A 23671-nucleotide genomic window follows, 5' to 3' on the forward strand; every position below is an offset into this window, starting at 1 on the left:
AGCGGGATTTTGGCCACCCTGAGGGGACCCTTCCCCCTGTGCCCCCTCCCCTTGTGTCCCTTCCCCTTATGTCCCCTCCCCTTGTGCCCCCTCCCCTTGTGCCCCGTCTCCTTATGTCCCCTCCCCTGGTGCCCCTCGGGGCTGTGCCCGCTCACGGCGCTCTCACCCCCGGGCACAATCGATCCCGTCACAGACCCTTCCCAACGTAGCCCCTGTCCCCGCTCCGGGTCCGACCCGATCGCTTCGCACCCGCCTCCCCATCCCTTCGGTACCCCCGGCCCCCCTCGGGCGCGATCTCCTCCCGCCCCGCAGGACTCGATCCCCGGCCGCGCAGGGCAGGAGCTGAGAGGATCCCGTCCCTGAGCTGCCCCTCGCCATGGCAGCTCTGAGCTCTCCTGCCCCCGCAGGACCCGCTCACGAACCAGAGCCCCCCCGGCACCGGCTGGGGAAGGGACACCGGGAGATGCCCACCCTCCCAGGGAGGGAGCTTCCAGCAGGCTCCATTGCCCTGCTGCAGTCAGACATGTGCCCTCCTCCTCCTCTTCCTCCTTCTCCTGCCTGCAGCAGAGCCAGGCCTGGTTGTGGGGGCACTTCCCACTCAAACCCAGCCCCTCTCCCCGTGCCCCTGTCTCCATCCCGGGCCTGGGATCCATCCCGGGCCCTCAGCCAGCCCGGGGTCCAGTTCCCACTGGGATGGGGTGTATGGTTTGGTGGCAGGCGGCTCACACCCCTGCTCCACACAGCCTGCCCTCCCTGCACCGCAGGGCTACATGGCCATGCTCGGGGCTCTCAGGGGTGCTGCCAGCTTTGGGGTTTTCCCCGGGTCCCGTTTTCCTTTGTGGCTATTCTTCACCTGTCTGTGACTTGTTTTTGCAGAGCTGGTCGAGGGGAATGTCGTACTGTCTCAACTCAGAAAGCCATTTGGATACTGGGCCAATATACGTGCGTGAAAATGGGAAGCTGCACATGGTAAATCAGGGTGCAGGCAGCGTACACAATGTCACTCCCAAAACAAGGCCTTTTAGTCTATTTTCCAGAAGTTTTTCAGTGGAGCTTTGCATGAACAGGGAGGACGATAGGGCAAGGAGGCAGAGGACTGATCATTTCATCTTCACATACACTAAAGAGGGGAACCTCCGCTACTCGGCCAAGTCCCTCTTCAGCCTGGTGCTGGGTTACATTTCTGACAATGTTGATCACATTGACTCGTTGATTGGTTTCCCAGAGCAGATTGCTGAAAAGCTCTTTTCAGCAGCAGAAGCAAGACAAAAGTTCACAGAGCCAGTGACAGGACTGAGAGCTCTGCAGAAGTTCACTGAAGCCTATGGCGGTTTGGTGCTGTGCTCACTGTGCTTGCGGAACAGGTAAGTGTGTCCCCTAACAAATCTTGTCACCTGCTAAGGCTTTCTGCTAGTACACTTCAATTAAATAAAAATACATTTTGGGCTTATAACACCACCTGATTTTAATGAAATGCCCTGAGCCTTATCTGATTCTTGTGCTTGCTGTCTTTTGTCCCATCCCTTTCCTACAAGTGCAGCTGCAGGTTTCATTTTAAGATACAAATCACAACAGAAGTAACAGACTCCATCTGTTTTAACCAGCAGGGGATCTTATGTGGAGGATTAAACCTGCAACTGTTTTTTAACAATAATAATCAGCACTTCTGTGGAAATCCATGTGCTTAGTGCCTTCTCAGGCATTTCATGGGATGTTTCTGTAATTGCTGTGTAAAAGCTTTTGACACACTTAGCTGACTGTACAGATAAAATACACCCTTGCAAATTGTTCGTGTTTACTAACTATAACCCTGCTGTTGTGTCTCATTTTGGGGGCTCACAAGAAGATACAGACTTGTGGGTAAGTTTCAGGCTTTGAAATCAGGCAGGTTTTACATTAATTTATTGTTGTTGCTACCCCCATACTGAATATACTTTAACAAGGTCCTGGTTACAGTCCAGCACTAGTTTTTTCATCTTCTCAATGCTCACATTTTTCACTGAAAGAGTCTTTCCAAGTTTAAAACTGGTTTATGTTTTTAAAGCCTTGCTCCTGCTGAAATCTTTCCCAGTAATAGAACCTGTCTCTTCCATCTCCACACTTGAAAAAGGGATGGTTTATCCAGTTTAAAATCAAAGTACTGGCATATTCATCTGAAGTGCCAAGGGTGTTCTGAGCACAGTAGGAATGTTTGACTAGAAGTCAATTATCCTTTGTTTTATCCTTTAAACCTACTCCCTTTTTATCTCTAGCGCAGATAATTTTTATGGGCCTTATTTAGAAATTAAGCTACTCCTGGCATCTTTTGCCATTACAGAAGCTGAGTTAAGTATCAAGTCTTTGAAATCCAGGAAGTATCGCATTAAATCTTTTTCTAATGAATTTTATTTCTAAAAGAGCCCACTCTCCTGTTCAGAACCCCCCTGAGCTAATAATCTCTCTCAAGAACTGGCTTGTGCTCTGACTCTATGTTGTGCTTTTTGCACAACCAAATTGCACAGGAAAGGGGTGTGAGGGGTAAAATTACACTGGGAGGATATTAAGGTCTCCTTATTTGCATGGACAAAGAGGTGTTCCTGGAGGGATCAAATTAATAATCACCCCCAGTTGATGCAGTGAAGATGCTGACCTCAGGGTGATGGGGAGTATGAGGTAAATTCAGGAGAGATCAGTGAATTTGGAGCTTGTCTTGCCACAGGGACAGCAAGAGGTGACTGCAGGGGAGGTATTGAGGGCTACGTGCCCATTACTGCATACTCATGCCTGCCATTCTTCAGTGGTTTGTTCCCATCCCTAAACCTCCCACTGAATAGCTCCAGCACAGATGTTTGCGTGGCTGCTGAGTGAATCAGACCAGGGAACCAGCACAGCTAAAAAAAACCTCACTGAGTAACTGCTGCCCGGGTGTAGCCACAGCTCTGGCCAGTCCTGGACTTTTACCTCTTGTCAAGTATTTTACTGACATATATAAAAAGTAAAATTTTGCCACTGACAAGCTATCCTGTCCAGTTTAAAATCCACATTTGAGGTGGATTTTAAACCTGGATGAATGTGGGTTTGTCTATACCCTGCCTAGACACCGAGGAAGAGCAGTTTGTGAAGCTGACTTACAATAAACTGGGATATTTTGCATTATTCTAAAATAATACAGCAGTAATCTGTAAAGAGGCTCCTAGTAGCAATATTTTCAAGTTGAAGTCTTGTTAGTCTTGTTTTTGCATCAAATCAAAACCACAAAAAGTGAGTTAAGGAGAAGACTGAGAATTCAGACATGTTGTGTGCCAGCTGCACATAAAGAGGTGCTTAGAGCAGCTGGGTAATTTCTGTCAATTTTCACACAGCTACTTAGCAGAAACGAGTGCATTGTGCTTATGACACTTGGGGATGTAGACACCTCCTTACATGCCTGAGCACTGAGGGGTTTTTTTTTTTTTTTTGGCTTTGCAGATATCTGGTTATCTCTGAAAAGCTTGAAGAAATTAAGTCTTTCCGTGAGCTGACGTGTTTGGATCTCTCCTGCTGTAAACTTGGAGATGAACATGAGCTGCTGGAACACCTCACCAAAGAGGCCCTGTCTAGGTACCAATTTCTTGGGCTAAAAATGACACTTTCTTTCCTACCACTGAGCAGTTCAGAGAATTGGGCTGAGACTTTAAAGGGAAGTTTCACAGGCTGCAGAGTGTAAGGTTGAAGGTTTTGGTTGCTCATGAAACCTGTTCAGGAGGTAAACAAAATACAGAATTTATTGTACACAAAGCACATACTGAATCATAATAAGTACTAAAAAGATGCAAGATAATTTACTGTCTCATGTTTTATATCAACTTTTTATAATTTTCATTGTCAGGGTAAAAAAATGCATCTTTAACATTTGTAACAGTTTTACATTTCCTGTTTTTAAGGGGGAATTTTATCAGCGAAATTTTTAACCAAACTAGTGTTCTAAATGAAGATTTCTGCAAGCAGGAGGTTGAATATTTGGTTAGTTAACATCTCAAAACAGTAAATGTTGTAGTTTTGTTTGGTACCAAATAATGACAAGCAGATCATTTGGAAGCAATAGGTAGGACGACTGCTAATTAAAAATATTATGTTGCTGTAAGATTTTGCTGCATTTTTCATCAAGGTTTTGTCTTGAAGTGCTCTGAAGAGAGCACTTTAGTGTGATGCTTTTTCCTGAGTTTTGTTAATCTATGTTATAATACCTCATTATTTTCTTAAAATCATTGCTGTATCACTTATCAAATTTGCCCTCTCTCATTTTGCCAAGCAATTTTTCTTAGCTTTGAGTGCATTTCAGTTTGGCAGCCTCAGTATAAAGAACTTCAGGGTATAAAGAAGCTTATTGTCTGTGTTGGAAAATGTTTGGCTCTAGGATCAGTTTGTCACTGGAGCTGTGGGAATGGCTGCTCAAGTAGTGCTTCTGTTGAGCTAGCAGGGAAATATAAAGATATCTGTTAGTCCTGCTAACCCAGGCTCCTTTCTCAGTGCTCTTTACAGTGAGCCTGTAGGGGCTGGCACAGGATGACCCTTCTGACACAGAGTTTTAGGACATTTTGCAGAATTGTCAGAAATAATGACCATAAAGTGCATGTTTGCATCTCTCCTGCCAGTGTGAAAAGGCTTCTCCTGAAGGACAACTCCCTGTCAGATGCTGGCCTGCGCAGGATGACAGCGCCCGTCCGTGTGCTGAAAAAGGGCCTTGAGAATCTGCTGGTGCTGGACTTGTCCTGTAAGTGCTCCATGGTTTCATCACAGAAAGAACCTGTGTCCTTTTCCTGATAAAGAATTTATCCTCCTTGGCACTGAAGGAATATGGTTAATTTGTTGATTCCCATAAGCCAGATTTCACCAGCAGCCTGCCAGAAGGCACAGGGCAGACCTGTCTCAGACATTTGGTACTTACATATATATTTTTAGTAGTTTGAGAATTGTTATTGTAAATGTTTGTATTTTGATAATTAGAGGGAGAAAGCCGGTCTTGTTCCAGTATTAGCTTTTGGAACAAATACGTCCTTGGTATTTTGATCATCTTTTTCCACATCATGCAACTTACTTAACTTTACTTGGCCTTACAGGTAACCCTAAAATCACAGATGTGGGAATTGGATACCTTCTTTCTTTCAAGAAATTGAATTGTTTGGACATTTCTGGGGCAGGTCTCAAGGTAAAAATCATCAGGACAAGTTTACTGGACAAGTGTAATAGAAGTTCTTGCCCTCTGACAGCTTTATTTCCCTTTTTCCCAGGATGTTGATGCTGTCATAAAGCGGCTCCAAACACAGATAGGCCTGGTTCACTCTAAAGTGCCTCTGAAAGAATTTGATCACAGTAACTGCAAAACAGAGGGATGGGCAGAACAGGTAAGGGGGGGTTAAACGTGTTTTACTCTCTAAAAATTTGCCTTATAGAAAACAAAATCACTGAATAGGAAAGAACAAGGGATGGAGTTGTTTCCAATGATAGTTCTGTAAATTTTACAAGACACACTTTAACTGCTTCATCTGTTCTTCCAGACAGTTCTGCAGTGGGAACAGGCAGTTATGGAGGCCATGAAGCCCCAGGACAACTTGAGATCCAGAGTAGCAACTCTTCACTTCTGTACGTAACTGCATGGACACCAGAGTTAATTTATTTTCTTTTCTACAGGGAGTATTTCCATACTTTTTGGGGTTATAGTACAAATAGTGGAATTTCACTGTGGAATTTCAGCACTTTGTGTAACTGCATTACAGTGTACTTGAGTTTTTTCATTCATTAGATTGCTGGATAATTCAAGTACAGCACATATAACAACAGAGTTTTTTCCTTAAAATTCTGAGTCCAAAATATAAACAGTATTTTTCCCTCTGCACATATCCAAGTTGGCTTGGCCAAAACAATTTGTACAACAAAGTTACACATTTTACAGCATAATTGTGTTTTTCCCAAAATCTAAACTTGATTTTTTTTTTTGTTTTGCTTGTAGATGGCAAGACACACAGAATAAAGGAAGTAGTCAAATGCACACTGGTGGAGCCAGAAACTAAAGCATCTGGAAACTTGCAGTTTTATAAGGAAAACATTCAGAATTGCCATTTACCTTTGAAAAAGGAGGTTGCAGGCAGCCATGAATTAAAGAACAATAAAAAAAGAGCTTTGTCTGAACAAGAGAGAGAAAGGACTTCCAAACAGAAGCATCTGTGCCTCACTGTGGAGGACTGGGATTTGTTAAATACCTACTGAGTCAGAAAGAAGTGTCTCTTTTGTTTGTTCTCTTGCTGATGACAGGATTTGGACATACTGAGAGGGAGTGACAAAGGAGACAAGTTAAATTTGGTTGCTGTGACTTGCCTGTGGGGTAACCTGTGCTGGGGAAGGGATAGAGACAAGAAGGTTGGTAATGCTACTGTATATTTTCAATACATGATAATTTTTTCAAATAAAGTTTTTGTTGTCATCCTTAACTAACTCTTCTGATGAAGGCATTTTTTACCAAAACAGCTGGTCCTATCCCTGCTCCTCTCCTGCCTCTCGAGGGGCAGGACACGAATCACTGCAGCTCATCTGAAATGAAGCTGCACTGGGTTTGTCAAGTGCCATGGGATGTTTACAGTGCTGCTGGAACAGAAACCTCAGCCCAAAAGCATCAGGCTGTGCTGATGGGGCTGTGGCAAAGGGAGGGAGAACAAAGGATAAGCACAGACCTCTGGGAAGGGAGGCAGAGGCAGTATCACCTTGCCAACAGCCGTTGCAGAAGCCCAAAGTGGAACACAAGTCCCCTTTCTTTCTCATTTTAGCCCAGGAAATGAGAGCTGGAATGAGGTTACTGTAGAGATTATGCTCTGCAGTTGTAATACATTCTCCCTTACAAGCAAATTCACTGCATTTGACATCATTCTGTGGTTTAAAAACCATTTTCAGTGTGCCTGCAATACACAGTGTGCTTCTCCATCTGGAAACATTGAGGGGCATTTTTAATTCAAATATTGATTATGCAGATCAGCTGTAAATCACCTGAACACTCAGACCTGTTTTGTGTTGGTCTGTGCAGCTGTAATGCTGCAGGTAACTGTTTAACATTGAATCCCTGACCTGAGTGTTTCCATCAAAACTGGCTGAGGTGCAGAGTGTTCATCATTTTCCTCTTGGGCCTCATGAGGCCAAGGATTTTCTCCAGGTTTCCCCTACTAGTGCTTCTTCAGAGGATATCTTCTTTTTACACTGCTGTTTACCATAATCCATCACCAAGAAAAGCAGCACATCCTTGGAAACCATGAAGAGGCCAAGAAAATGAACTTCAGCTCAAAAATGCATAAAGAACAAAACCCCTTTGTCTTTTCCTTACTGCAGAATTTTCCTCAAAAAAGGAACACAAACAAACAAACAAACAAAACAGGCAACACAAAACACTTGCATTCAAATCCCACTTTCTTTTCCCAGAAACTCAAGGCTATTAATACCTTCCCCTGACAACTACATCAGCTCTCTGCTGAGACAAATAATGGCACAAATTGTGACTCAAAACAGCGGCTCAGAGGGGAGGAAGATGTGAAATCTTCCCCCTCAAGCTGCTTCTGATGCCACCACGGAATTTTTGGCCACCCCCCTTCCAGCACTGGAGATGTGCTGATCTGACCATGGAGAGATGCACATTTTTTCACCAATCCTATTTTTACCAATCCCATTCCCTAAGCCCTGTGCTAAGCATGAGTGTTCTTGTATTAGTTTTTTAACAGCTGATTAGTTCAATCCTTACTGCACAGAGACAACATTTCACAGGCAGAAGAAAACAAGCTGTGCACCCTGGCCAGGCCTGGAGAGGGACAGGTGAGTAAAAGAAGCTTTAACATTCCCCATGCAGGATTTTGCCATTTCATTTCAGGTGAACTGTGAGTCACAATACTGTAAAGCTATTTATAAAAAGATCTCTCCGATTTCCAGCTATATCCCAGTGACAAATTCGAAGCAACATTCACCATTGATCTGAGTTACAGTGACAGGCAGAGCTGCAGATCACAGGACAGAGAAGAGATGAGTGAACAGGGGTTTATTTTTAAATATCTGTGACCTGGGGTGGCAATGGGAAAAAGATCACCTCATGTTTATTTTGGGCCCAGAAAAGTAAGAGTACTCACTGTAAATGTGGGGTTTTCCTCGATATTTTAGACACAGATGAGATTTTCAAAGGAGCAGAGAAAACCTCAGCTTTCTTAAATGTCAGTGTCATGTCCATACCTATATCCTGCGGACTGCTTCGAAGGCTTGACTGCCTGACCCTGCCGTGCTGGCAGAGAAACAAAACAAGGAGCAAACAGATCCAGTGTCATCCCACACCACCCTGGGAGCAGCAGTTGATTTTCTGCTGCTCTCTGCTCCAAGGCTGAGACTTCTTATTCCTCCTTTCTTTGCCAACTTCAGTGAGACCTATCCCATCTCCATGGCTGTTCTCAACCTGCTGCTGCAAAACTGCACAGCCCTGAGTGAAGAGCAGGTTATTTACATGCTAGTTCCCTGCCCTGGCTGTCACAGGGACATGATTTATCCCCCAAAACCCTGAAACTTCTCCAGTTTTCCATGTCATTACGCTCTCTGTGTTGGCCCTCATGGTTTGAGAAGGGAGCAGGAGGTGGCCTGAGCAGCAGCTCCTCACGGTGTCACTCCCAGCACAGCATTCCCAAGGAAGTGTCCTGGGAGCATCCACACAGAGCCCTCAAAGTCACTGCTGAAACAAAAAAGAACACATTGCAGATGTGCTCTGAACACAAATAGAAGCTTCTCCTCCTGCCAGTGAAGATCAGGATGATGGAGATGTGTTGGAGGCTCACCTCACTCAGCTCCTGCTGCTCGGGGCGGTTTTCAGTGTCCCTCCCGTGGCTCACTCTGGTCCCAGGGTGGGCAGAGGAGAATCCCCTGGCCCAGGGCTGTGCCAGCAGTGCCTGGTGAAGCGTCTCCAGCGTGGCACCAAGTCAGTGCTGCCCGTGCAGGAAGCGTCACCTTCTCGTGGCAGCAGACTCCTGGCAGCTGTCCCACAGCCAGTGTCCAGCCAAGGGCTGCCACGCACCCCTGGGCCCTGCTGGGACCATTTCCTTGGGCTGGGGCTTCCCAAGGGGGTGGCAGGGCAGGAGCCCAAGGCTCCAGGGTGACGTGTGGGAAGTGCCCTGCTGTCCCCAGCAGGGATGGGCACAGGATTCAGGCTGTGCAGACGAACTCGTCGGACCAGCCCAGGCAGTGCTGGATGCCATCCCGGCACAGCCTCCTGGGGATGCAGGAGCAGAACTCGTAGTGCACAGGGCTGCAGCTCCACCACTCCTGCCCACACGGGGGGCAGGCAGCCACTGGGAAGGACAGAAAACAGGGGACTGAAATGCTGCTGCTGCTGCACTGACCCCCTCCCTCCCTCCTCCCATGGGTAAAATCCTTTCATCCCCCAGCAGAAAAGCTGCTGGTGACAGCCCTGTGACTGTGAGCCCACCAAAGCAGACACTGGCTTGGTGCTACCTGTGGGAGAAACCAGAGTGTGACATTGCAATGACCTTCATGGCAGAGAGGCCATCCTGGGGGGAACAACTAATTGTAATTTTTTTTCTTCCTCCCCCTCTTTTTTTTTTTTCCAAAACCACGGGGGTGACTTAGGAACAAATCTGCTGCTCATTCTAGCAAGACTCAGCTCCTGCCCAGCTTGGAGATCCACCCATCTGCTGACCAAAAGCCAGTTTGAATGGTTGCTACAAACTACAGCCACAAATCCCGATGAAACTGCTCCACATCAGCAAGCCATGGAGGAAGAGCAATTTCAGGGACAGGGAGCAAACCACAGAGCCTTTCCCCTCTCAGGTGCCACCAGGTTCTGTCACAGAAGCCTCAGCAGCGAGGGGGATGGTTCACACTCACCCCATCCCAGCTAGCCTGTGTTTTAGTGGTGGATGCCAGCCTCCAGGCATTGCCAGCAGCATCCACGAGCACCACACCTGCACAAGCTGTCACAACCCCTCAGCAGAAAAGACAGGAGCCAGCAGTCAGACTTACAGCTCCACGTCTCATCAGAGCAGTCCCCGCAGTCGTTCATCCTGTCACACCTCTGGTCAGCATAAACCCAGGATCTGGGGTTACTGCAGTAGAAAACCAGGTACCCTGGGAGGCTGTGGGGCAAGTCACCTGCAGGGGCACACACACAGGACGTGCTTAGCTCCCCCAGACACACCAGGGGTGGCACACACCAAAGGCTGCTCCAGGACACTTCCCCTGCAGCATCAAATGAATGGGAACAAATGGGAAGCTCTGTCATCGCACACAGGAAGTCTGCCCCCAGTTTCTGCTTTATTTCATTTTTTCCCCAGGGTGACTGAACAATAAATTACCCATATAGGCATACAACTTCAGTGATGGTTTTAAATTTTTAAAAACCAACATCATGGTTTTTAAAATTTTCCTAGGAAGATCAGAAGAGCTTGGAGTCTTTAATTCCTGGCATTCCTGCTAGGTTTTGGGCAGTGCCATCTCTCAGCATCTGCCCTGCAAAGGCTCTACCAGGCTTATCTGCTCACACAGGCAGCCAGAAGCACAGAGCAGGGTTAGAGGAAGCACAGCTGCTGTCTCACAGCTGGAAGACCAGTGCAGGGGGAATGCTCACAACAAAACCACTCACCACAGAGCTGCTCCTGCTCATCCTCTCCATTCCTGCAGTTGCTGACCCTGTCACAGACCCAGCTGGCTGGGACACAGGTCACTCTGTCATCACACAAGAAGCCTGTCTTGTTATTAGGGGCTGTGCAGAAGCGGCTCACTGTGGGGAAAGCAAGAAAATCTTTATTTTCCAGAATTTTTGTGATACAAGGAATAGATCAAGGGGAGTAAAGGGGGGTTTCCAAAATTAATTTTTTGTTCTGGAAATACCATGGGGCCAGGATTAATTTCTGAGAGGTTCATGGCAGAATCTGAAAACCACACCAGAAGTCTAAAGCATGGCAGTGCTACCCAGAGTTATCCCTGCCCCACGGAGCAGCACAGCAGAGCCAGGGAGTGGCTGGTGGCCATTTGGGCTGAGCAAAGCTGGTACAGCCCCCCCACCCTGCTCATCCCTTCCCTTCCTCCTGCTCTGTGCTGGAGAGCACCATTAAACACACAGTGATGGACACGAGGGCTCTGCTCATGCAGCACCATTTCTGACCCTCCTTACCAAAAAAATAACCACTCTTGGGATACAAACAACAGTGTGTTTGTAAAACAAACACTAACCTGGTGCCCGTGGCAGGAGTGCCAGTGCCACCCCCAAGGCCAGGGCGGCTGTGAGGATGAGCAGCAGCACGGCAGAGATGCAGAGGTGTCTCTGTGTGCAGCCAGTGCGGGCACCACACGGATGGCAGCGGCCTGGGGGAGGCAAGAGAGAGAGCTGAGGGACTGAGGAAGGGCCTGGGGTGTTTCAGAGGGGAACAGTGCAGGGACACGAGGCTGACATTTTGGGGTCTCTGCATGTGAGACTGGCAGGGGCAGCTGGGGCTTTGGGGTTGATGAGTTTAAAGAGAAAAAGTCCAACATTAAACACCTCCTCATGGGGAATTTTGCTGCTTGCAGTGTGCAAGAACCTGTGCTGCTGTTACAGAGCACTGGGGTTGAATGGCACAAACACCACGTCTCCATCAGAGCCCATCCCATGGACTCGGATGCAGAGGGATGAAGGCCAAGCCCCTGCCCAGCCCTGTGGGACAGTAGTGACACTGAAACACGGGGCTTGGTGTCAGGCTGGGGAAGGTGCCCTCCCAGAGCACATAACAAAACTCCCCAAGAGGCAAGACTTCAGTTTACAGCACCTCAGGCTCCCTGCCCCAGGCAGGACTCACACTCCCATGGAATGAGGATGGATTATCAGCACAGAATGGAGAGGAGGAATTGAAGAGCTGCCCTTTCCCTCCCTAGCGACATCTCCAGGGCACAGCAGCCTTCCAGGGGGTCCAGCTTTCAGAAAGTCAGGTACATAAATCAAACCAACTGCAGAAGCTAAAGGCCAAACCCACAGGCACTGTAACAATGGTGGAACACCAAGGAGTGATGCCAGGCACCCGCCCTCACCCCAGCAACCTGCATCTGGAGCTTTGCCTCTAAACCAACACGGTGTTTTCCTCCAGTCCTTCATATTCCCAGACCAATAGCAAAAAATACTAGTGTGATCATCTCAGTAACCAGTCACTAAAGACAATCCTGCCTGTATAATTGATTTTGGTATATCTGAACTTAAAAATCTTTAATTAGAATTTTAAAAAGGTTTTCAGGAACTTAAAGAACGTTTAAGTTAGAATCTGTCTTAGCTGTGCTTTGTGTTTACTTAATTGTTTTAGTGTTCTAGCTCAAGAGAAGGCACAGCCTTTGCTCAACAGGAAAAGGATCCTGGTTCCAGCAGCCTCCCCCTCTGTCACGCTCGAGCAGGGGCCAAACAGAAGATTTCAGCTCAGAGGAGAAAAGGTGAATTACAGCATGTCTGTGTCTACAAAACACCTCTGACTACAAAGCACAACAATTACCAACAGACTTGAGTAGAAAGTAATGGTGGTAATGAAATGTTGCAAGCTGATCTGCAGGCTTGCTATTTGGTTCTGTTTGAGCTCATCTTGTCCTTCAGAATATGGGCAAAATTTGCTGAAGTTTGGCTATGAAGATGTATGGAAAGGCCACAGAAAGCTCATTATGAGTCTTTCTGTGACAGGCAAGGATCACCTATCATACCACTGTGACTGCCAGCTCCAGGCCAACACAGAACAGCTGAAGTTTATTAATTTTACAGTCTGGACATTTCACTACACAGAAAAGAAGAAAAATCCATCCAAGCAGACCATAAATAGTGGTTGTATTTTATATTACATTGATAGTTTCAATTGATTTATACTTTAATAATAGAACTCTGCATTTTATTCATTACCTCTTTCTCCAGAGGACTCTGTTGAACCAAAATCAGCCACATCACCATTTCTCTAGAAGGAAAGGGACAAAAAGGATTTACAGATTCCCACAGCCACACAAACTTTGCTTTTCTAGTTCTCACATCATCTTTCCCAGGAATACATCGTGTACTCCATTATTGTTACATACAAGCAAAAATTGCCTGAGTGAAAACATGGCCCAGCTTTGATTCCCAAAACAATCACCTTTAAACCTTAATTACCCATTTGTAAAACAAGCACTAACCAAGTCCAGTGCTTTATATCAACTCTTCCCTTTGTATCAAGCTAAGTAGAAAAACCTCAAAATCTCAGAGAAAGAAGTTAGAGAGGTCAGGCAAACAGAGCTGTCAAGAACACACGTACTTCAGGGAACAGCTGTATGTAGGATTTTTCTGAAGGACTGTACCTGAGGATGAGTTTTGTTCATGTTTCCCAGAGCTGCAGGGACTGCAGGGAGTTCTCTGCACCTGAGCACAAGCGATGTTACCAGGATACAAAGCCAGCAGAAGCAGGAGAGCGAGGAGAGCACGGCACAGCCAGGAGGGGAACGGCAGTGCTGAGCCTCTGCTCCAGCCCCAGTGAAAGCCAACAACAAAACTCATTCTTCTCATCTCTCACAAGGTTTTGCAACAGGGCTTAAGACAAATCAGAGTAAACAGAGAGAGAGACAGGTTGGAGGGTGAGCACACATGTCCAGCTCATGCTGACTGCGTTTCCTCCCTTTGTGGTCACGGAAAACCCAAAATTAAAGTGTAAGGGAAAGAGAATCTGCTCCTCTTCATGGAAGTCTCATTTCTCCACACCTCCTTCCCATGACAGAGCTGTCACACTGCCCTTGTGGCAGCACCAGCCCAGGCTCCTGCCAGCTGATGAGATCTCAGGGGAGCTGTGCAGGATGCAACCATCTGGAACAGCTTTCTTGCTTGGGCACTGAGCACAGGCACAGGAAATTCCCCAGGGTCCTTTTTGACCTGCATGCTTGAATTTCCAGGCCTGCAGGAAGACTTAGCAGCTCAGCCTGCAGCAAACACGAACCTACAAAGACATTGGAGCCTCCTAAACTGGCTGCAGGTCTTGGCACAGCTCCCACAGAGGAGTTTTACAGCTTCAAGGATGAAAATTCATCAGCAGGGGGGTAGTGGGGAGAAAAAGCACCACCATAAAGTTTTTGAGGAGCCTGTGTTGTTCTTGCAAGAGGGTCCACAGGACCCAGGTGCTTCCAAATTGCTGCCACCCTAAGCAAGACAGTCTCACCAGGGCTGTGGAAGAGAGGCTGGCAGCCAGATTTTCTCTAAGTTGGCTCTGAGACATTGCCTTGAATTGATTCAAAGCACCACATAATGCCTGACACAGAGGAACAGCCACAGCTCCAACTTCCCTCTCCATCCCTACACATGAACCCCCCCCAATTATAGTGAGTTAATAGATTCTTCATGAGCAGGGCATCTCCAGTGCCATCCTCACAGACCAGCCACAATGAAACACAGTCCTGTAGGAGCTCCTCCTTCACTACAGCAGCACCAACTTGTCCAAAACAGAAGCTTCTCACAGGAATACATCACTACTGAAGGTGGTGCTAAGAAAACTCTCCTGCTTTAAGGATTTTGGGTGAAAACATCCAAGACCAAGTAGCAAACAGTCTGCATGTCTGGGCAGCTGCTGCAATGTGGGAAAATGTCAGACTAAGAGGATCTTAAATTCTGGATCACTTGTTCTTTAAAGAGGAAGTTTTCAGTTCCTAATCAGACTTGATACAGGACTATTTTGAGCTTTCATAAAACTTATTAGGTGATGGGCTAAGAGCCCTGTGTAAGAGCCAGGTGAAGCAGGCCAGCTGTGCATACCCTGCAAAACAATCTACAATGAAGAGTTTAAAATGTGGAGTCAACCCACCCTTGGAGACAAATGTCTGTAAGAGATGGCCAGAGAAGGACAAGAGAGCTGGGGAAGGCTCTGGAGCACAAGTGTAATGAGGGAGCCAGGGGGTTCAGTCTGGAGAACAGGAGACTCAGAGGGGACCTTCTCACTCTCTGTAACTCCCTGAAAAGAGATGGAGCCAGGTGGGGGGCAGGCTTTTCTCCTCCCAATTAAGAGGCAATAGGACAAGGGGAAACACCCTCAAGTTGCACCAGAGGAGGTTTAGATTGGATAGCAGAAAAAAAATTCTTCACTTAGAAAAGTTGCCAGGTGTTGGACCTGGCTGCCCAGGGCAGTGGTGGAGTAACTACCCCTAAAGCCACATGGATGTGGCACTTGGGGACATTGGTGGCATTGGCAGTGCTGGGGAAATGGTTGGATTCATTCTTGGAGGTCTTTTCCAAGCTAAAAAATTCTATCATTCTACAACCTGGCATCTACCACCATCTGTTTCCTGTTTTGGGATTACCAAGCTCAGCTGCAGCCAACCAGGCAGTTGGATTTTAGAGCAGTTGCCCCACATCAAAGACTGCTTAGAGTTCAGAAAAATGAGTTCATGGCAGCAACATAAGAAACAAAAGCAAGCTCTTCTGAAGCTTAAAAAAAATAGTTAAAAAAATAATTGACAAAGATCAGAAAAGCTGAAGAGGCAACAAATATCAAAGTATTCAGTATGATGGAAGGTTTTTGTTTTTCTAGCACCTAAACCCCCCCCCCAGTTTCCCCCAAAGGTACCTTGGCTATTTCTGCCAGCAGTGAATTGCAGACAATTAAGAGGGTCATCTCATTTGTGTCCAGATGATTCCATTCTAAACCTGATACAGGTTCAGTTGAACACATGCCTAAAGAGAATATAAAATGCTTTCCTCCTGCAATTTCAATAATTTAAGGCCTTTCATTTAAACAGTGGTTTTGAGTAGAGATCAAACCCAAATTGCAGCCTCTGAAAATGGAGATGGCAGTAAGTCAAACATTTAACAAAAAATGAATAGGAAATGACATTTTGCAAAGTCAAATGCCAAGACAGCTTAAAGAGTCCATTTAGATTAGAAATCTTGAGAAACAGTTCAATTACTTGCTAGTATCTGATTTTACTGAGGGAAGATCTTTTGACAAGTTTACAAGTACAACACTCACCAAATTCCTCAGGCTCTGGCTCACTCTGGATCCAGCAGTGCCAAGTGCCAGAGTGCCACAGGCACAGAGCTCTCTGTGACCCAAGAGCACATTGCTGAATCACTGGCTGCACTGCACAGATCACTCAGCTGAAATGTCACTAAACAGCTAACAAAAGACAAAACACACAATGAAAGCACAAGTTGTTTGCTTAACTGAAGCCCAAGGCTGTAAGCAATGGAGTTTTGAAGAGAAAGTTTTGTGAAATCAAGTCATCAGCCTAACAGAGGTGGTACTGTCCATGCTAGAGCAGGCAAAGAGCCACGTGTGCACAGAGCTGCTCCCTCTGCAACCATGTAATGGTAAAGGACAACATTTTAACTGACTTGCAAACATTTCCATAAGCTATTCAGTTAGAAAAATGGGAATTGCTGAAGTCTCTTCTGGAAATCCCAAGGACCACAGTGCTAAGAAGATGGGCAGTAATCCCCAAAGCAAAGCCAGCAGTGGCAGTGATTGCTGAACAGGGTTGCACCCATCACATCTGAGCTCTGGCATTGCCAGCAGTGGCAGTGATTGCTGAACAGGGTTTCACTCATCACATCTGAGCTCTGGCATTGCCAGCAGTGGCAGTGATTGCTGAACAGGGTTGCACCCATCACATCTGAGCTCTGGCATTGCCAGCAGAGTGGGGCTGTGCTGGGCTGTGCCTGCAGAAACGTGGCTGAATCGCTGCTGCAGCTTCACCGACAGAGGCAACCCCTGTCCCTGCCAAGTGAGCAGTGTCCCCAAACATCACCCTGTCCCTTCTCACAGCAAGGCCTCTGCAATGACACCTACACAGAGGGCAGTGGCTGCTGGCACCCAAATTCCTGGGCTGTCCCATTGAAGAGTTCAGCGTGATTTAAGATTGCAGTTCCTCCAGGCTGATAGAAACCTCCTTGAAACAAACATCCTCGAAGACCTGAAAGCTCCTGACAGCCACACTGCTGGAGTGCTGCTGGGCTGGGGTCTGCACATTCTGCCTGAAAGGCTCCATCAGCTGCACTCACACATCAGCTGCTCAGAGGGAAGCTGGGAACAGCCACTGAGGCAGGGTTAGGTAAGGGAATACATCACTGCATCACCCAGAATCACCACAGTTCTTCATTACATTTTTTTAAACCTTTGAGGGAATTCTGTCTAATCAACAAAAAAATGACAGTGAATTGAAGACTGTGTTCTAGCCAGCATTCACTTAGACACCCTAAAATAAATCACCAACACCCCCAACCTGCCAACACTGTGGGAACCAGCATAAAGTAAGAGCCACAAAAAATAGGTTAGGCATGAGGGACATTGTTAGTTGTTGTTGCTGTGTTAGTGAATCACAGCAAAATCAGGTCACGTTGCCCATAAGAGGAAGGCTGCAGACAGCCTTTCACACTGAGCCTGTTGTGGTCGATAATTAACCATTGTAAAAAGCTGTACAGTCAACATTTTCTATACAGTCAATTTTATTTGTCTGCTCTCATTTCTCAGGAATCAACTTGTTTCTGTAAATGAAGTTACAAGACCAGAATAGTTAATCAAGAACAGAAAGTAGAAGTTTTCAGAAAACACAGGTGCTAACTTTACAAGCAATTAAAGACTTCAAGGCTAAAGTTTGACAAAATAACTGACCATGTAATGTTCTACATGTGAAGGGATATGTCTGTAAATTTTAACAAGTTTCCATCTTTCACAAGCTGAGTTCTAGCTTACAGTACCTCACAAACTCTTTCCACCTTGAATATTGCCACACCGTAGAAAAAATATATTTCTATTTCTGAAGACAAGGTTGTTTGTGCATGGACATTAACAAGTACAAAAAAATTCAGCAGATAATTTTATAATATTTTCTCTTAACTACAACAGAAAGTGCAACACTAGAAAGGCATTTCCTGCCTATTTAAAACGTCTTATACCTTTACAAAGCTAACTCTGACTGTACACATTACATCCTAGAACACACAAGTAAGTTTGAAAGTGTCCTGGCTGAAGTATGGAAAGCATGCTTACAATTTTTGTAAGCAAAAAGACACAATAGCAAACACCAGTGAAAAGTGATTATGCCTGGAAACAAACAAATTCATGTCTGAATGTCTGAATCTTCTCTACTAGCTGAAAACAAAATCCCATGACATTTGTTGATTCTGCAACTTTATTTGCATTTAAAGACTGGCTGCTAAGCTTCTCATCTGAAGAACCATCACAATCAATCAGGAGTTTCTAGCTCTGTTGGAATTAGTCTATCAGATCCAATGGATTTAAATTGCAGATTGATCCAGATTGACTTTTGTAGGAAGAGGTCCTGCTTCTTCATGTTCCTCAGTCTTGCATCTAACCACAACAAGTGCAGAGGGTGGGTATCTGTTGAGTTTTTGCTCATTCATGTATTCCAAATCTCCGTAGATGCTCAGCTTCTGAAACATTTAAACAAGGTACTTTAAGACAAAGACTCTCCATACTGTGAATAAAATTCATTTCAGTTTGCAGCTGAATTCCAGGCTTTTATGGCTGCAGCCCTGCAACACAAGGCTTTCTGTAACATCTGAAATTCACAGCTAGAACTAGGCTTGCATCCTGAAGAAATGTATTAAATCTGCCAGAACAAGGGTGGATACAGTGTTTGTGTAACAGCTCCTTTGGTGTGCAAACATCGAGTCAGGGCTCCCTGGGCACTGGGGGAGTGCTTGTTCCCCTCCATGAAACTGCACTCACCAATAGTTGTGCTGTCACTGTTCTCACTATTGATCCTCCTGCATTAAACCCATACTGGTCCCCCCTACACCACCCAACCCTCAGTAGAGCTTCATTCCCAGAGAAATGAGAATCAACCTCCATTTGTTCACAACAATTTGAAGGCTGTTGAGAGTGCAGCACTACAAACCAAAAAACACCATGTTTAAATAAGGTTCAGAGCTCCTGTGAGCCACAGGAATAAGCAAGAATGCTCAGATATAAAACCATCATTTAAATAAACAAAATTGGTTTGTCATCCACAGCCGCAAAATAAAAAACCCCCCTTAACTGAACCTTCCCCAAATATTTCTCAGTCTCTAGAGAGCTGTAACATAAAAGCAATATAATGAATAAATCCCAAACACTGTAGTTCTGAAATGCAGTACCTCAGATGGAACATACTGCTCTACAGCTGTAGCTACAGTTGCACAACAAATCCAGAGCAGCACCAGCACTGACAGGACGAGCGTAGTGGTTAAAATCCAACTGGAATTTCTGAAATGAGAAGAATGCTGATAGATTTCAAAGACTGAATACAAGACAATGGACCTGTAAAAAAGTTGGGCTCATTTCTGACTGCCTTTCCTGCCAATTCATTAGTCTCTGGCTCTTCCAGCTACACAGCCCACTGCAGACTCCTGGGTATTCTAATGCCTGTTTGATATCACAAAAGACTTGCTCAATTCTGTTATGGGGCCCTAAGAATCCTCCTGTTCACAGATTTAAAAACAGATTTTTCTGTTATGAATCTGCAGGGCAATTCACTGATCCTTCACGTGTGAACTTTTAAGGAGAAAATAAAAAAGCTTTAATCAATACATACTGAGTATTTTCAGCCTGGAAACAAGACATACCAGTGTGCTACATAACACAATCCCAAAACAAAGTGCTTTGCCCTAAAACACATCCAGAGCTAATGAACAGGCAAAACACAGTATTGATTAAACAGTTCCCAGAACACACTCAAAACACAGTGCAGGAAATTATCAAAATGTTGTTCACTTGAAATGGAAAAGCAAATCAAAGTTGGCAGGACAGCCTGCAGAAAACACGGAGCCAGCACAGCAAAGCAACACCAATGGTCAGATAGAAAATTGTGATGCTGTGCATCCTGAGCCTACAGACTTGGAGACCTTGAGACCTCCCAACAGTGCTGCACACACAGAGGAAAGGCCTTCACCCTCCTCAGTGGGCACAGACACACAGACAGCCCAGGACATACGTACATGGAGAGACACTTGAAGAAGCTGTCGTTCGCTCTCTCCTCGAAGAGCCCCCGGAATGTCTGTGAGCTCCCGGGACGTCCGTCTGCTGAGGCACCACGGCACAAACACAGGTCAGGAGAGCAAGGGGAGGGAAAACCCAAACCAACCCCACACACTTTGTACAGACAGCATTTAAAAGGATTTTAAATTTAAAAGCATTTACAGAAGCTTTTAAAACAGCCCCAGCTTGCAGGCTTCCATTTCCAGCAGAGTTTGGTTTCTACCACACTTTACCAAGTGTACACAGTGCACTCTGCACAGTAAATAATTATATTGCAACTTTCTAAAAATTTGCTTTCATATGCCACCTGTAATGTCATTTTCTAAATTTCCATGACAGGGAACACTTACATTTACTCTTCCAAAGCACAAAGAACAACTTACAGGCTGTTTTACTCAGCGACAAGGATCCTTTTGTATCTCCAGTTTCCTGATCAAGCTGTGGAACATACTGCACTTCTGGCTTTGACTAAAACAAAATAAGGAGTTAGGAGATGCTGCTAAAAATCTTCCACTGATTTTGATAATTTATATTTTCAGAACTAATAGGGAAATTAACCTTAAGACATGCTCTATTCTTTTAAGTTTGAATTTTAACATGGCCCTAAAGGCAGTGAAATATTAGGAAAACCTAAACACTTTCGATGGTGTCTACAGTGTTTTCTCTGGCTGGAAGGGGAAGAGTTGAAGTCAGCAGCCAGGACACCTTAATCTCAATGAAAAAAGGAAGCACCTGGAATATGACAATTTTGCCATCGTCTGCTTGAAGGTAGAAAGTCCATGAGGATGTTATGAAGCTCTGAGCTGAGTCCATCATGTCACTCCAGAATGATCTCACCAGTGTCAGAGGAAAGAGGAGATGAATTCTTGGCATCAGGGACATTAACTGCAAGCACAACATTAACATTTTTTCTATTTATTTTTATATAAACAGGACAGAAGTTATGTTCTTGCTCACCCCTCACCTCATGTCTAGATTTCAGTCCTTAGGACTGAAAAATATATTTTCCATTTGAAGAAATTTAAAAAAGATAAGACACACACTGAACAGAAACAAGTAGGTGGTATTTGAAAAACATGTCACCTACTTACTTGCTCTTGCCTTAACTCAGCAAATGGCAACTGGTTCTGGCATCCAAGATGGCAAGCATATTGTTCATCAGATTGGGAGTATGCTTCAGTACAGGCTGCAAGGGAGAAGTTCCCCAAATCAGATGATAAATTCTGCATTTTAGTTAAGAAAACATTCTCAGTATAAGTTGGATCAGAAACAAAGCAGCAGTTGACAGTCCCATTTGCAGGGGAAGATATGGCAATCCCAGGGTAGCATTTGCTCTGAGGTCTAATGACAGAATCAGAGCTTCAACAGAGCAGGGAGTTGAAATCTGGCTGCAATCAGAGCAAATGATCACCAATGTTACCCTGGCTGAGCTCAGGGATGCAAGTTCTCATTGATCCTCCCACCACCACCATAGCTTTCCTCTACATATCACACAAAACAACAGAGAGCAGAGATGGAATCCTAAAGAGAACAGAGGGACTATCAGTCCGTTAAATCCCTTTGAGGTAACAGTAGAAGCCATGGTATCACAGGAAAATCAAAGGAGCATTTCCTGCTAATACAGCAACTGCACTGAAAGTATTATGGAGTATTTTCTTATGAAAAATGAAATTAACTCTTTGTTTTAGAAAGAGCTTCTATTAATTGCTCATTAGAGATCATAAAGACTAAGAAATCTAAATTATTTGGAGAGAGTAATTTAGTTTATTCTGGCCCTGGACAAATCAGGCAGACAATACACAGGCACAGCTCTCCTGCACAATTCTAAAGCTTAGGTGGACGGTGTTGCAGTAGTACCTGAACTAAAGAATCAAACCAACAAGCAACACAGAGGACAGCAGCTCTCCCAGTTTTCCAGAGGAACAAATGGACCATCATAAGGACTAAGAAGCTGGCAGGAAATATGGCAGCAGCAGCTAAACATCTGAGTGTTCAGCTCGTGGCACCTGAGCAGCCATTCCATGCTACAACTGCCACCGAGTCAGTGTTTGCAGGAAGCACCAGAGACAGAACTGAGCAGAGCAGCCAAGATGGATCTGCCAAGCACACAACACTTATCACTCAGGGCACCCACAGCAGATCACAGAACATAAGCCAGCAAAGACAACAGTCCCAGAAAGGAGAGTTAAACCAGAAATAAGCAACTGTTCCATTACTGTACATGTGCTCTATTGCTACGTTACCCTGCTTTATGGCACTCCTTCGTGTGTGGTTTGACAACTACACTGACAGGCTGTATCACAGCTACACACATTGTGACAGACTGGAGCATTAGCCCATTTCTGGAGCATTTACTGCACTTCTGGAACACGTTAGCATCTTTGCATGCCAGGCTTTCTGCTTCCCTACCTGAGCTAGCCACGAGCTCTCTTGCTTTCAGGAGCTACTGAGAGGACAAAAGCCTCTCCTGAATGCTGGCCTGGTGATTAATTGTATTGGTAGTAAAGGTGGAGAGTTCCTACCTTTCCTTTCTGAATAAAACTAAATCAGCTTCCTCAACATTATTGGAAGAAAGTTCTACAGAATTCCAAACCCACTATTAATTGGCCTGTATCACACACCATCCCTGGAGGGACATAAAGGTGTGGCACTTGGGGACATGGTTTAGTGGATGGGCTTGGCAGTGCAGGGGGAATGGCTGGACTTGATCTTAAAGGTCTTCTCCAACTTAAATGATTCTATATATTTCATCTTCACTGATAAATATCTGCTCTAACACAGCTAGCCAGAGAGAATTAGTAACCAGTACTTAAAGGCCTATTCCAAACAAAATATGTACCTCATTCCCAAGGGTTTAGCTGCAAGGAAAGCTTAGGATGGAGGCTAGACCACAAGATATAAGGCACATTAAAATCTGTGCTCTTGCTCCACTGAACAATTCACTTCTACATACAGATTTGTCAGGAATGGCAAATGGGACTGATTGTCACAGGGAATTATTAAAAGACAAGTGTTCATTTGCCTGGATTTCCCCCCAGGCATTTTGTGTTTTCTATGACAAACTGTTTACAGTAAAATGCAGCATTTCTAAGTTATTTACAGAGACTGATGATACTTGAGAAATTCAGGAAAACAGCAACACTGAGGAGAAACTCACAGAGAACAACTTTCCCATAAGATTTTTTTATATACATCCTGTATATAGACTTCAAGAAGCTATCAAACAAACCCAAAGCAACTAAAAGAATGCCACCAATTCAACACCACCCTTTCAGACATGGCAGCTCTCCCCTCAAGCGCTGAAGGGGCTCTGAGGGCTCACCAGAGTCACATTCCTGTTTGGTCCGATTCAAATCGGCGCCATCGTCCACGAACTGGCAGATGGAGAAGAGTCGGCAGCCGCGCTGGCAGGCGTACAGCTCCTCTTCCTGGGGAGGCACAAGGAAAGGCTTGCATCCCTCCAGCCCACAACAAATTGTCAGAAAACAAGTATTTTTTTTTGTTGTTTGGTTGGGTGTTTCTGTCCTCCTTCCCTCCACCAGAAGTACAACCCAGCTCAAGGTGAAATGGGATGAAATAAACCCAAGCCAAGCAGCACTAACAACCTTTGGATTTATTTCAAACAGAGCTTTTCCTTCTGCAGTGGGCAAACCTGGAACAGCAAAACCTATGGATTTATTTCAAACAGAGCTTTT

The 23671-nt window shown here is 45.3% G+C and overlaps 3 protein-coding genes across 4 annotated transcripts in view; 1 reads left to right on the forward strand and 2 right to left on the reverse strand.

Moving 5' to 3' along the window:
- Positions 1-118: 118 nt before the first annotated feature.
- Positions 119-6447, forward strand: LRRC42 (leucine rich repeat containing 42). The gene is made up of 7 exons (XM_015636667.3): positions 119-1364; positions 3448-3579; positions 4614-4732; positions 5079-5167; positions 5250-5363; positions 5517-5601; positions 5969-6447. Exons 1-7 carry the CDS (start codon positions 694-696, stop codon positions 6223-6225), a joined length of 1467 nt encoding a protein of 488 aa, XP_015492153.1. The 5' UTR covers positions 119-693; the 3' UTR covers positions 6226-6447.
- A 1567-nt stretch (positions 6448-8014) lies between these two features.
- Positions 8015-13341, reverse strand: LDLRAD1 (low density lipoprotein receptor class A domain containing 1). Its single transcript, XM_033516250.1, has 6 exons — positions 13321-13341; positions 12893-12944; positions 11218-11391; positions 10628-10765; positions 10009-10137; positions 8015-9317 (listed from the first exon to the last, which is right to left on the reverse strand). Exons 1-6 carry the CDS (start codon positions 13339-13341, stop codon positions 9172-9174), a joined length of 660 nt encoding a protein of 219 aa, XP_033372141.1. The 3' UTR covers positions 8015-9171.
- Positions 13342-17425: 4084 nt separating this feature from the next.
- The window catches only part of TMEM59 (transmembrane protein 59), an 8459-nt gene continuing 2213 nt past the window's right edge, over positions 17426-23671 (reverse strand). Inside the window, exons 2-8 of one of the 2 annotated variants that reach the window (XM_015636669.1) lie at positions 23299-23404; positions 21068-21162; positions 20709-20861; positions 20360-20444; positions 19937-20018; positions 19097-19205; positions 17426-18391 (exon numbers count right to left, since the gene is read on the reverse strand). In XM_015636669.1, coding sequence (XP_015492155.1) covers positions 18236-18391; positions 19097-19205; positions 19937-20018; positions 20360-20444; positions 20709-20861; positions 21068-21162; positions 23299-23404 — 786 coding nt within the window. In that variant the 3' untranslated portion in view covers positions 17426-18235. Of the gene's footprint in view, positions 18392-19096; positions 19206-19936; positions 20022-20359; positions 20445-20708; positions 20862-21067; positions 21163-23298; positions 23405-23671 lie in introns of both variants that reach the window. The other variant, XM_015636668.1, reaches the window with a different exon arrangement.

This window comes from Parus major, chromosome 8 (genome assembly GCF_001522545.3).
Source record: "Parus major isolate Abel chromosome 8, Parus_major1.1, whole genome shotgun sequence".
Lineage (NCBI taxonomy): Eukaryota > Metazoa > Chordata > Aves > Passeriformes > Paridae > Parus > Parus major.

Coding starts and splice junctions, on each gene's coding strand:
- LRRC42 (XM_015636667.3), top strand. CDS start 694: ATGGGGTGTATGGTTTGGTGGCAGGCGGCTCACACCCCTGCTCCACAC. Junction 5,364..5,516: donor CAGAGGGATGGGCAGAACAG/GTAAGGGGGGGT, acceptor CTGTTCTTCCAG/ACAGTTCTGCAGTGGGAACA. Junction 5,602..5,968: donor AGTAGCAACTCTTCACTTCT/GTACGTAACTGC, acceptor TTTTGCTTGTAG/ATGGCAAGACACACAGAATA.
- LDLRAD1 (XM_033516250.1), bottom strand. CDS start 13,341: ATGAACAAAACTCATCCTCAG. Junction 11,392..12,892: donor AGAGTCCTCTGGAGAAAGAG/GTAATGAATAAA, acceptor GAAACACCCCAG/GCCCTTCCTCAGTCCCTCAG. Junction 9,318..10,008: donor CTCTGATGAGACGTGGAGCT/GTAAGTCTGACT, acceptor TGTCCTTCCCAG/TGGCTGCCTGCCCCCCGTGT.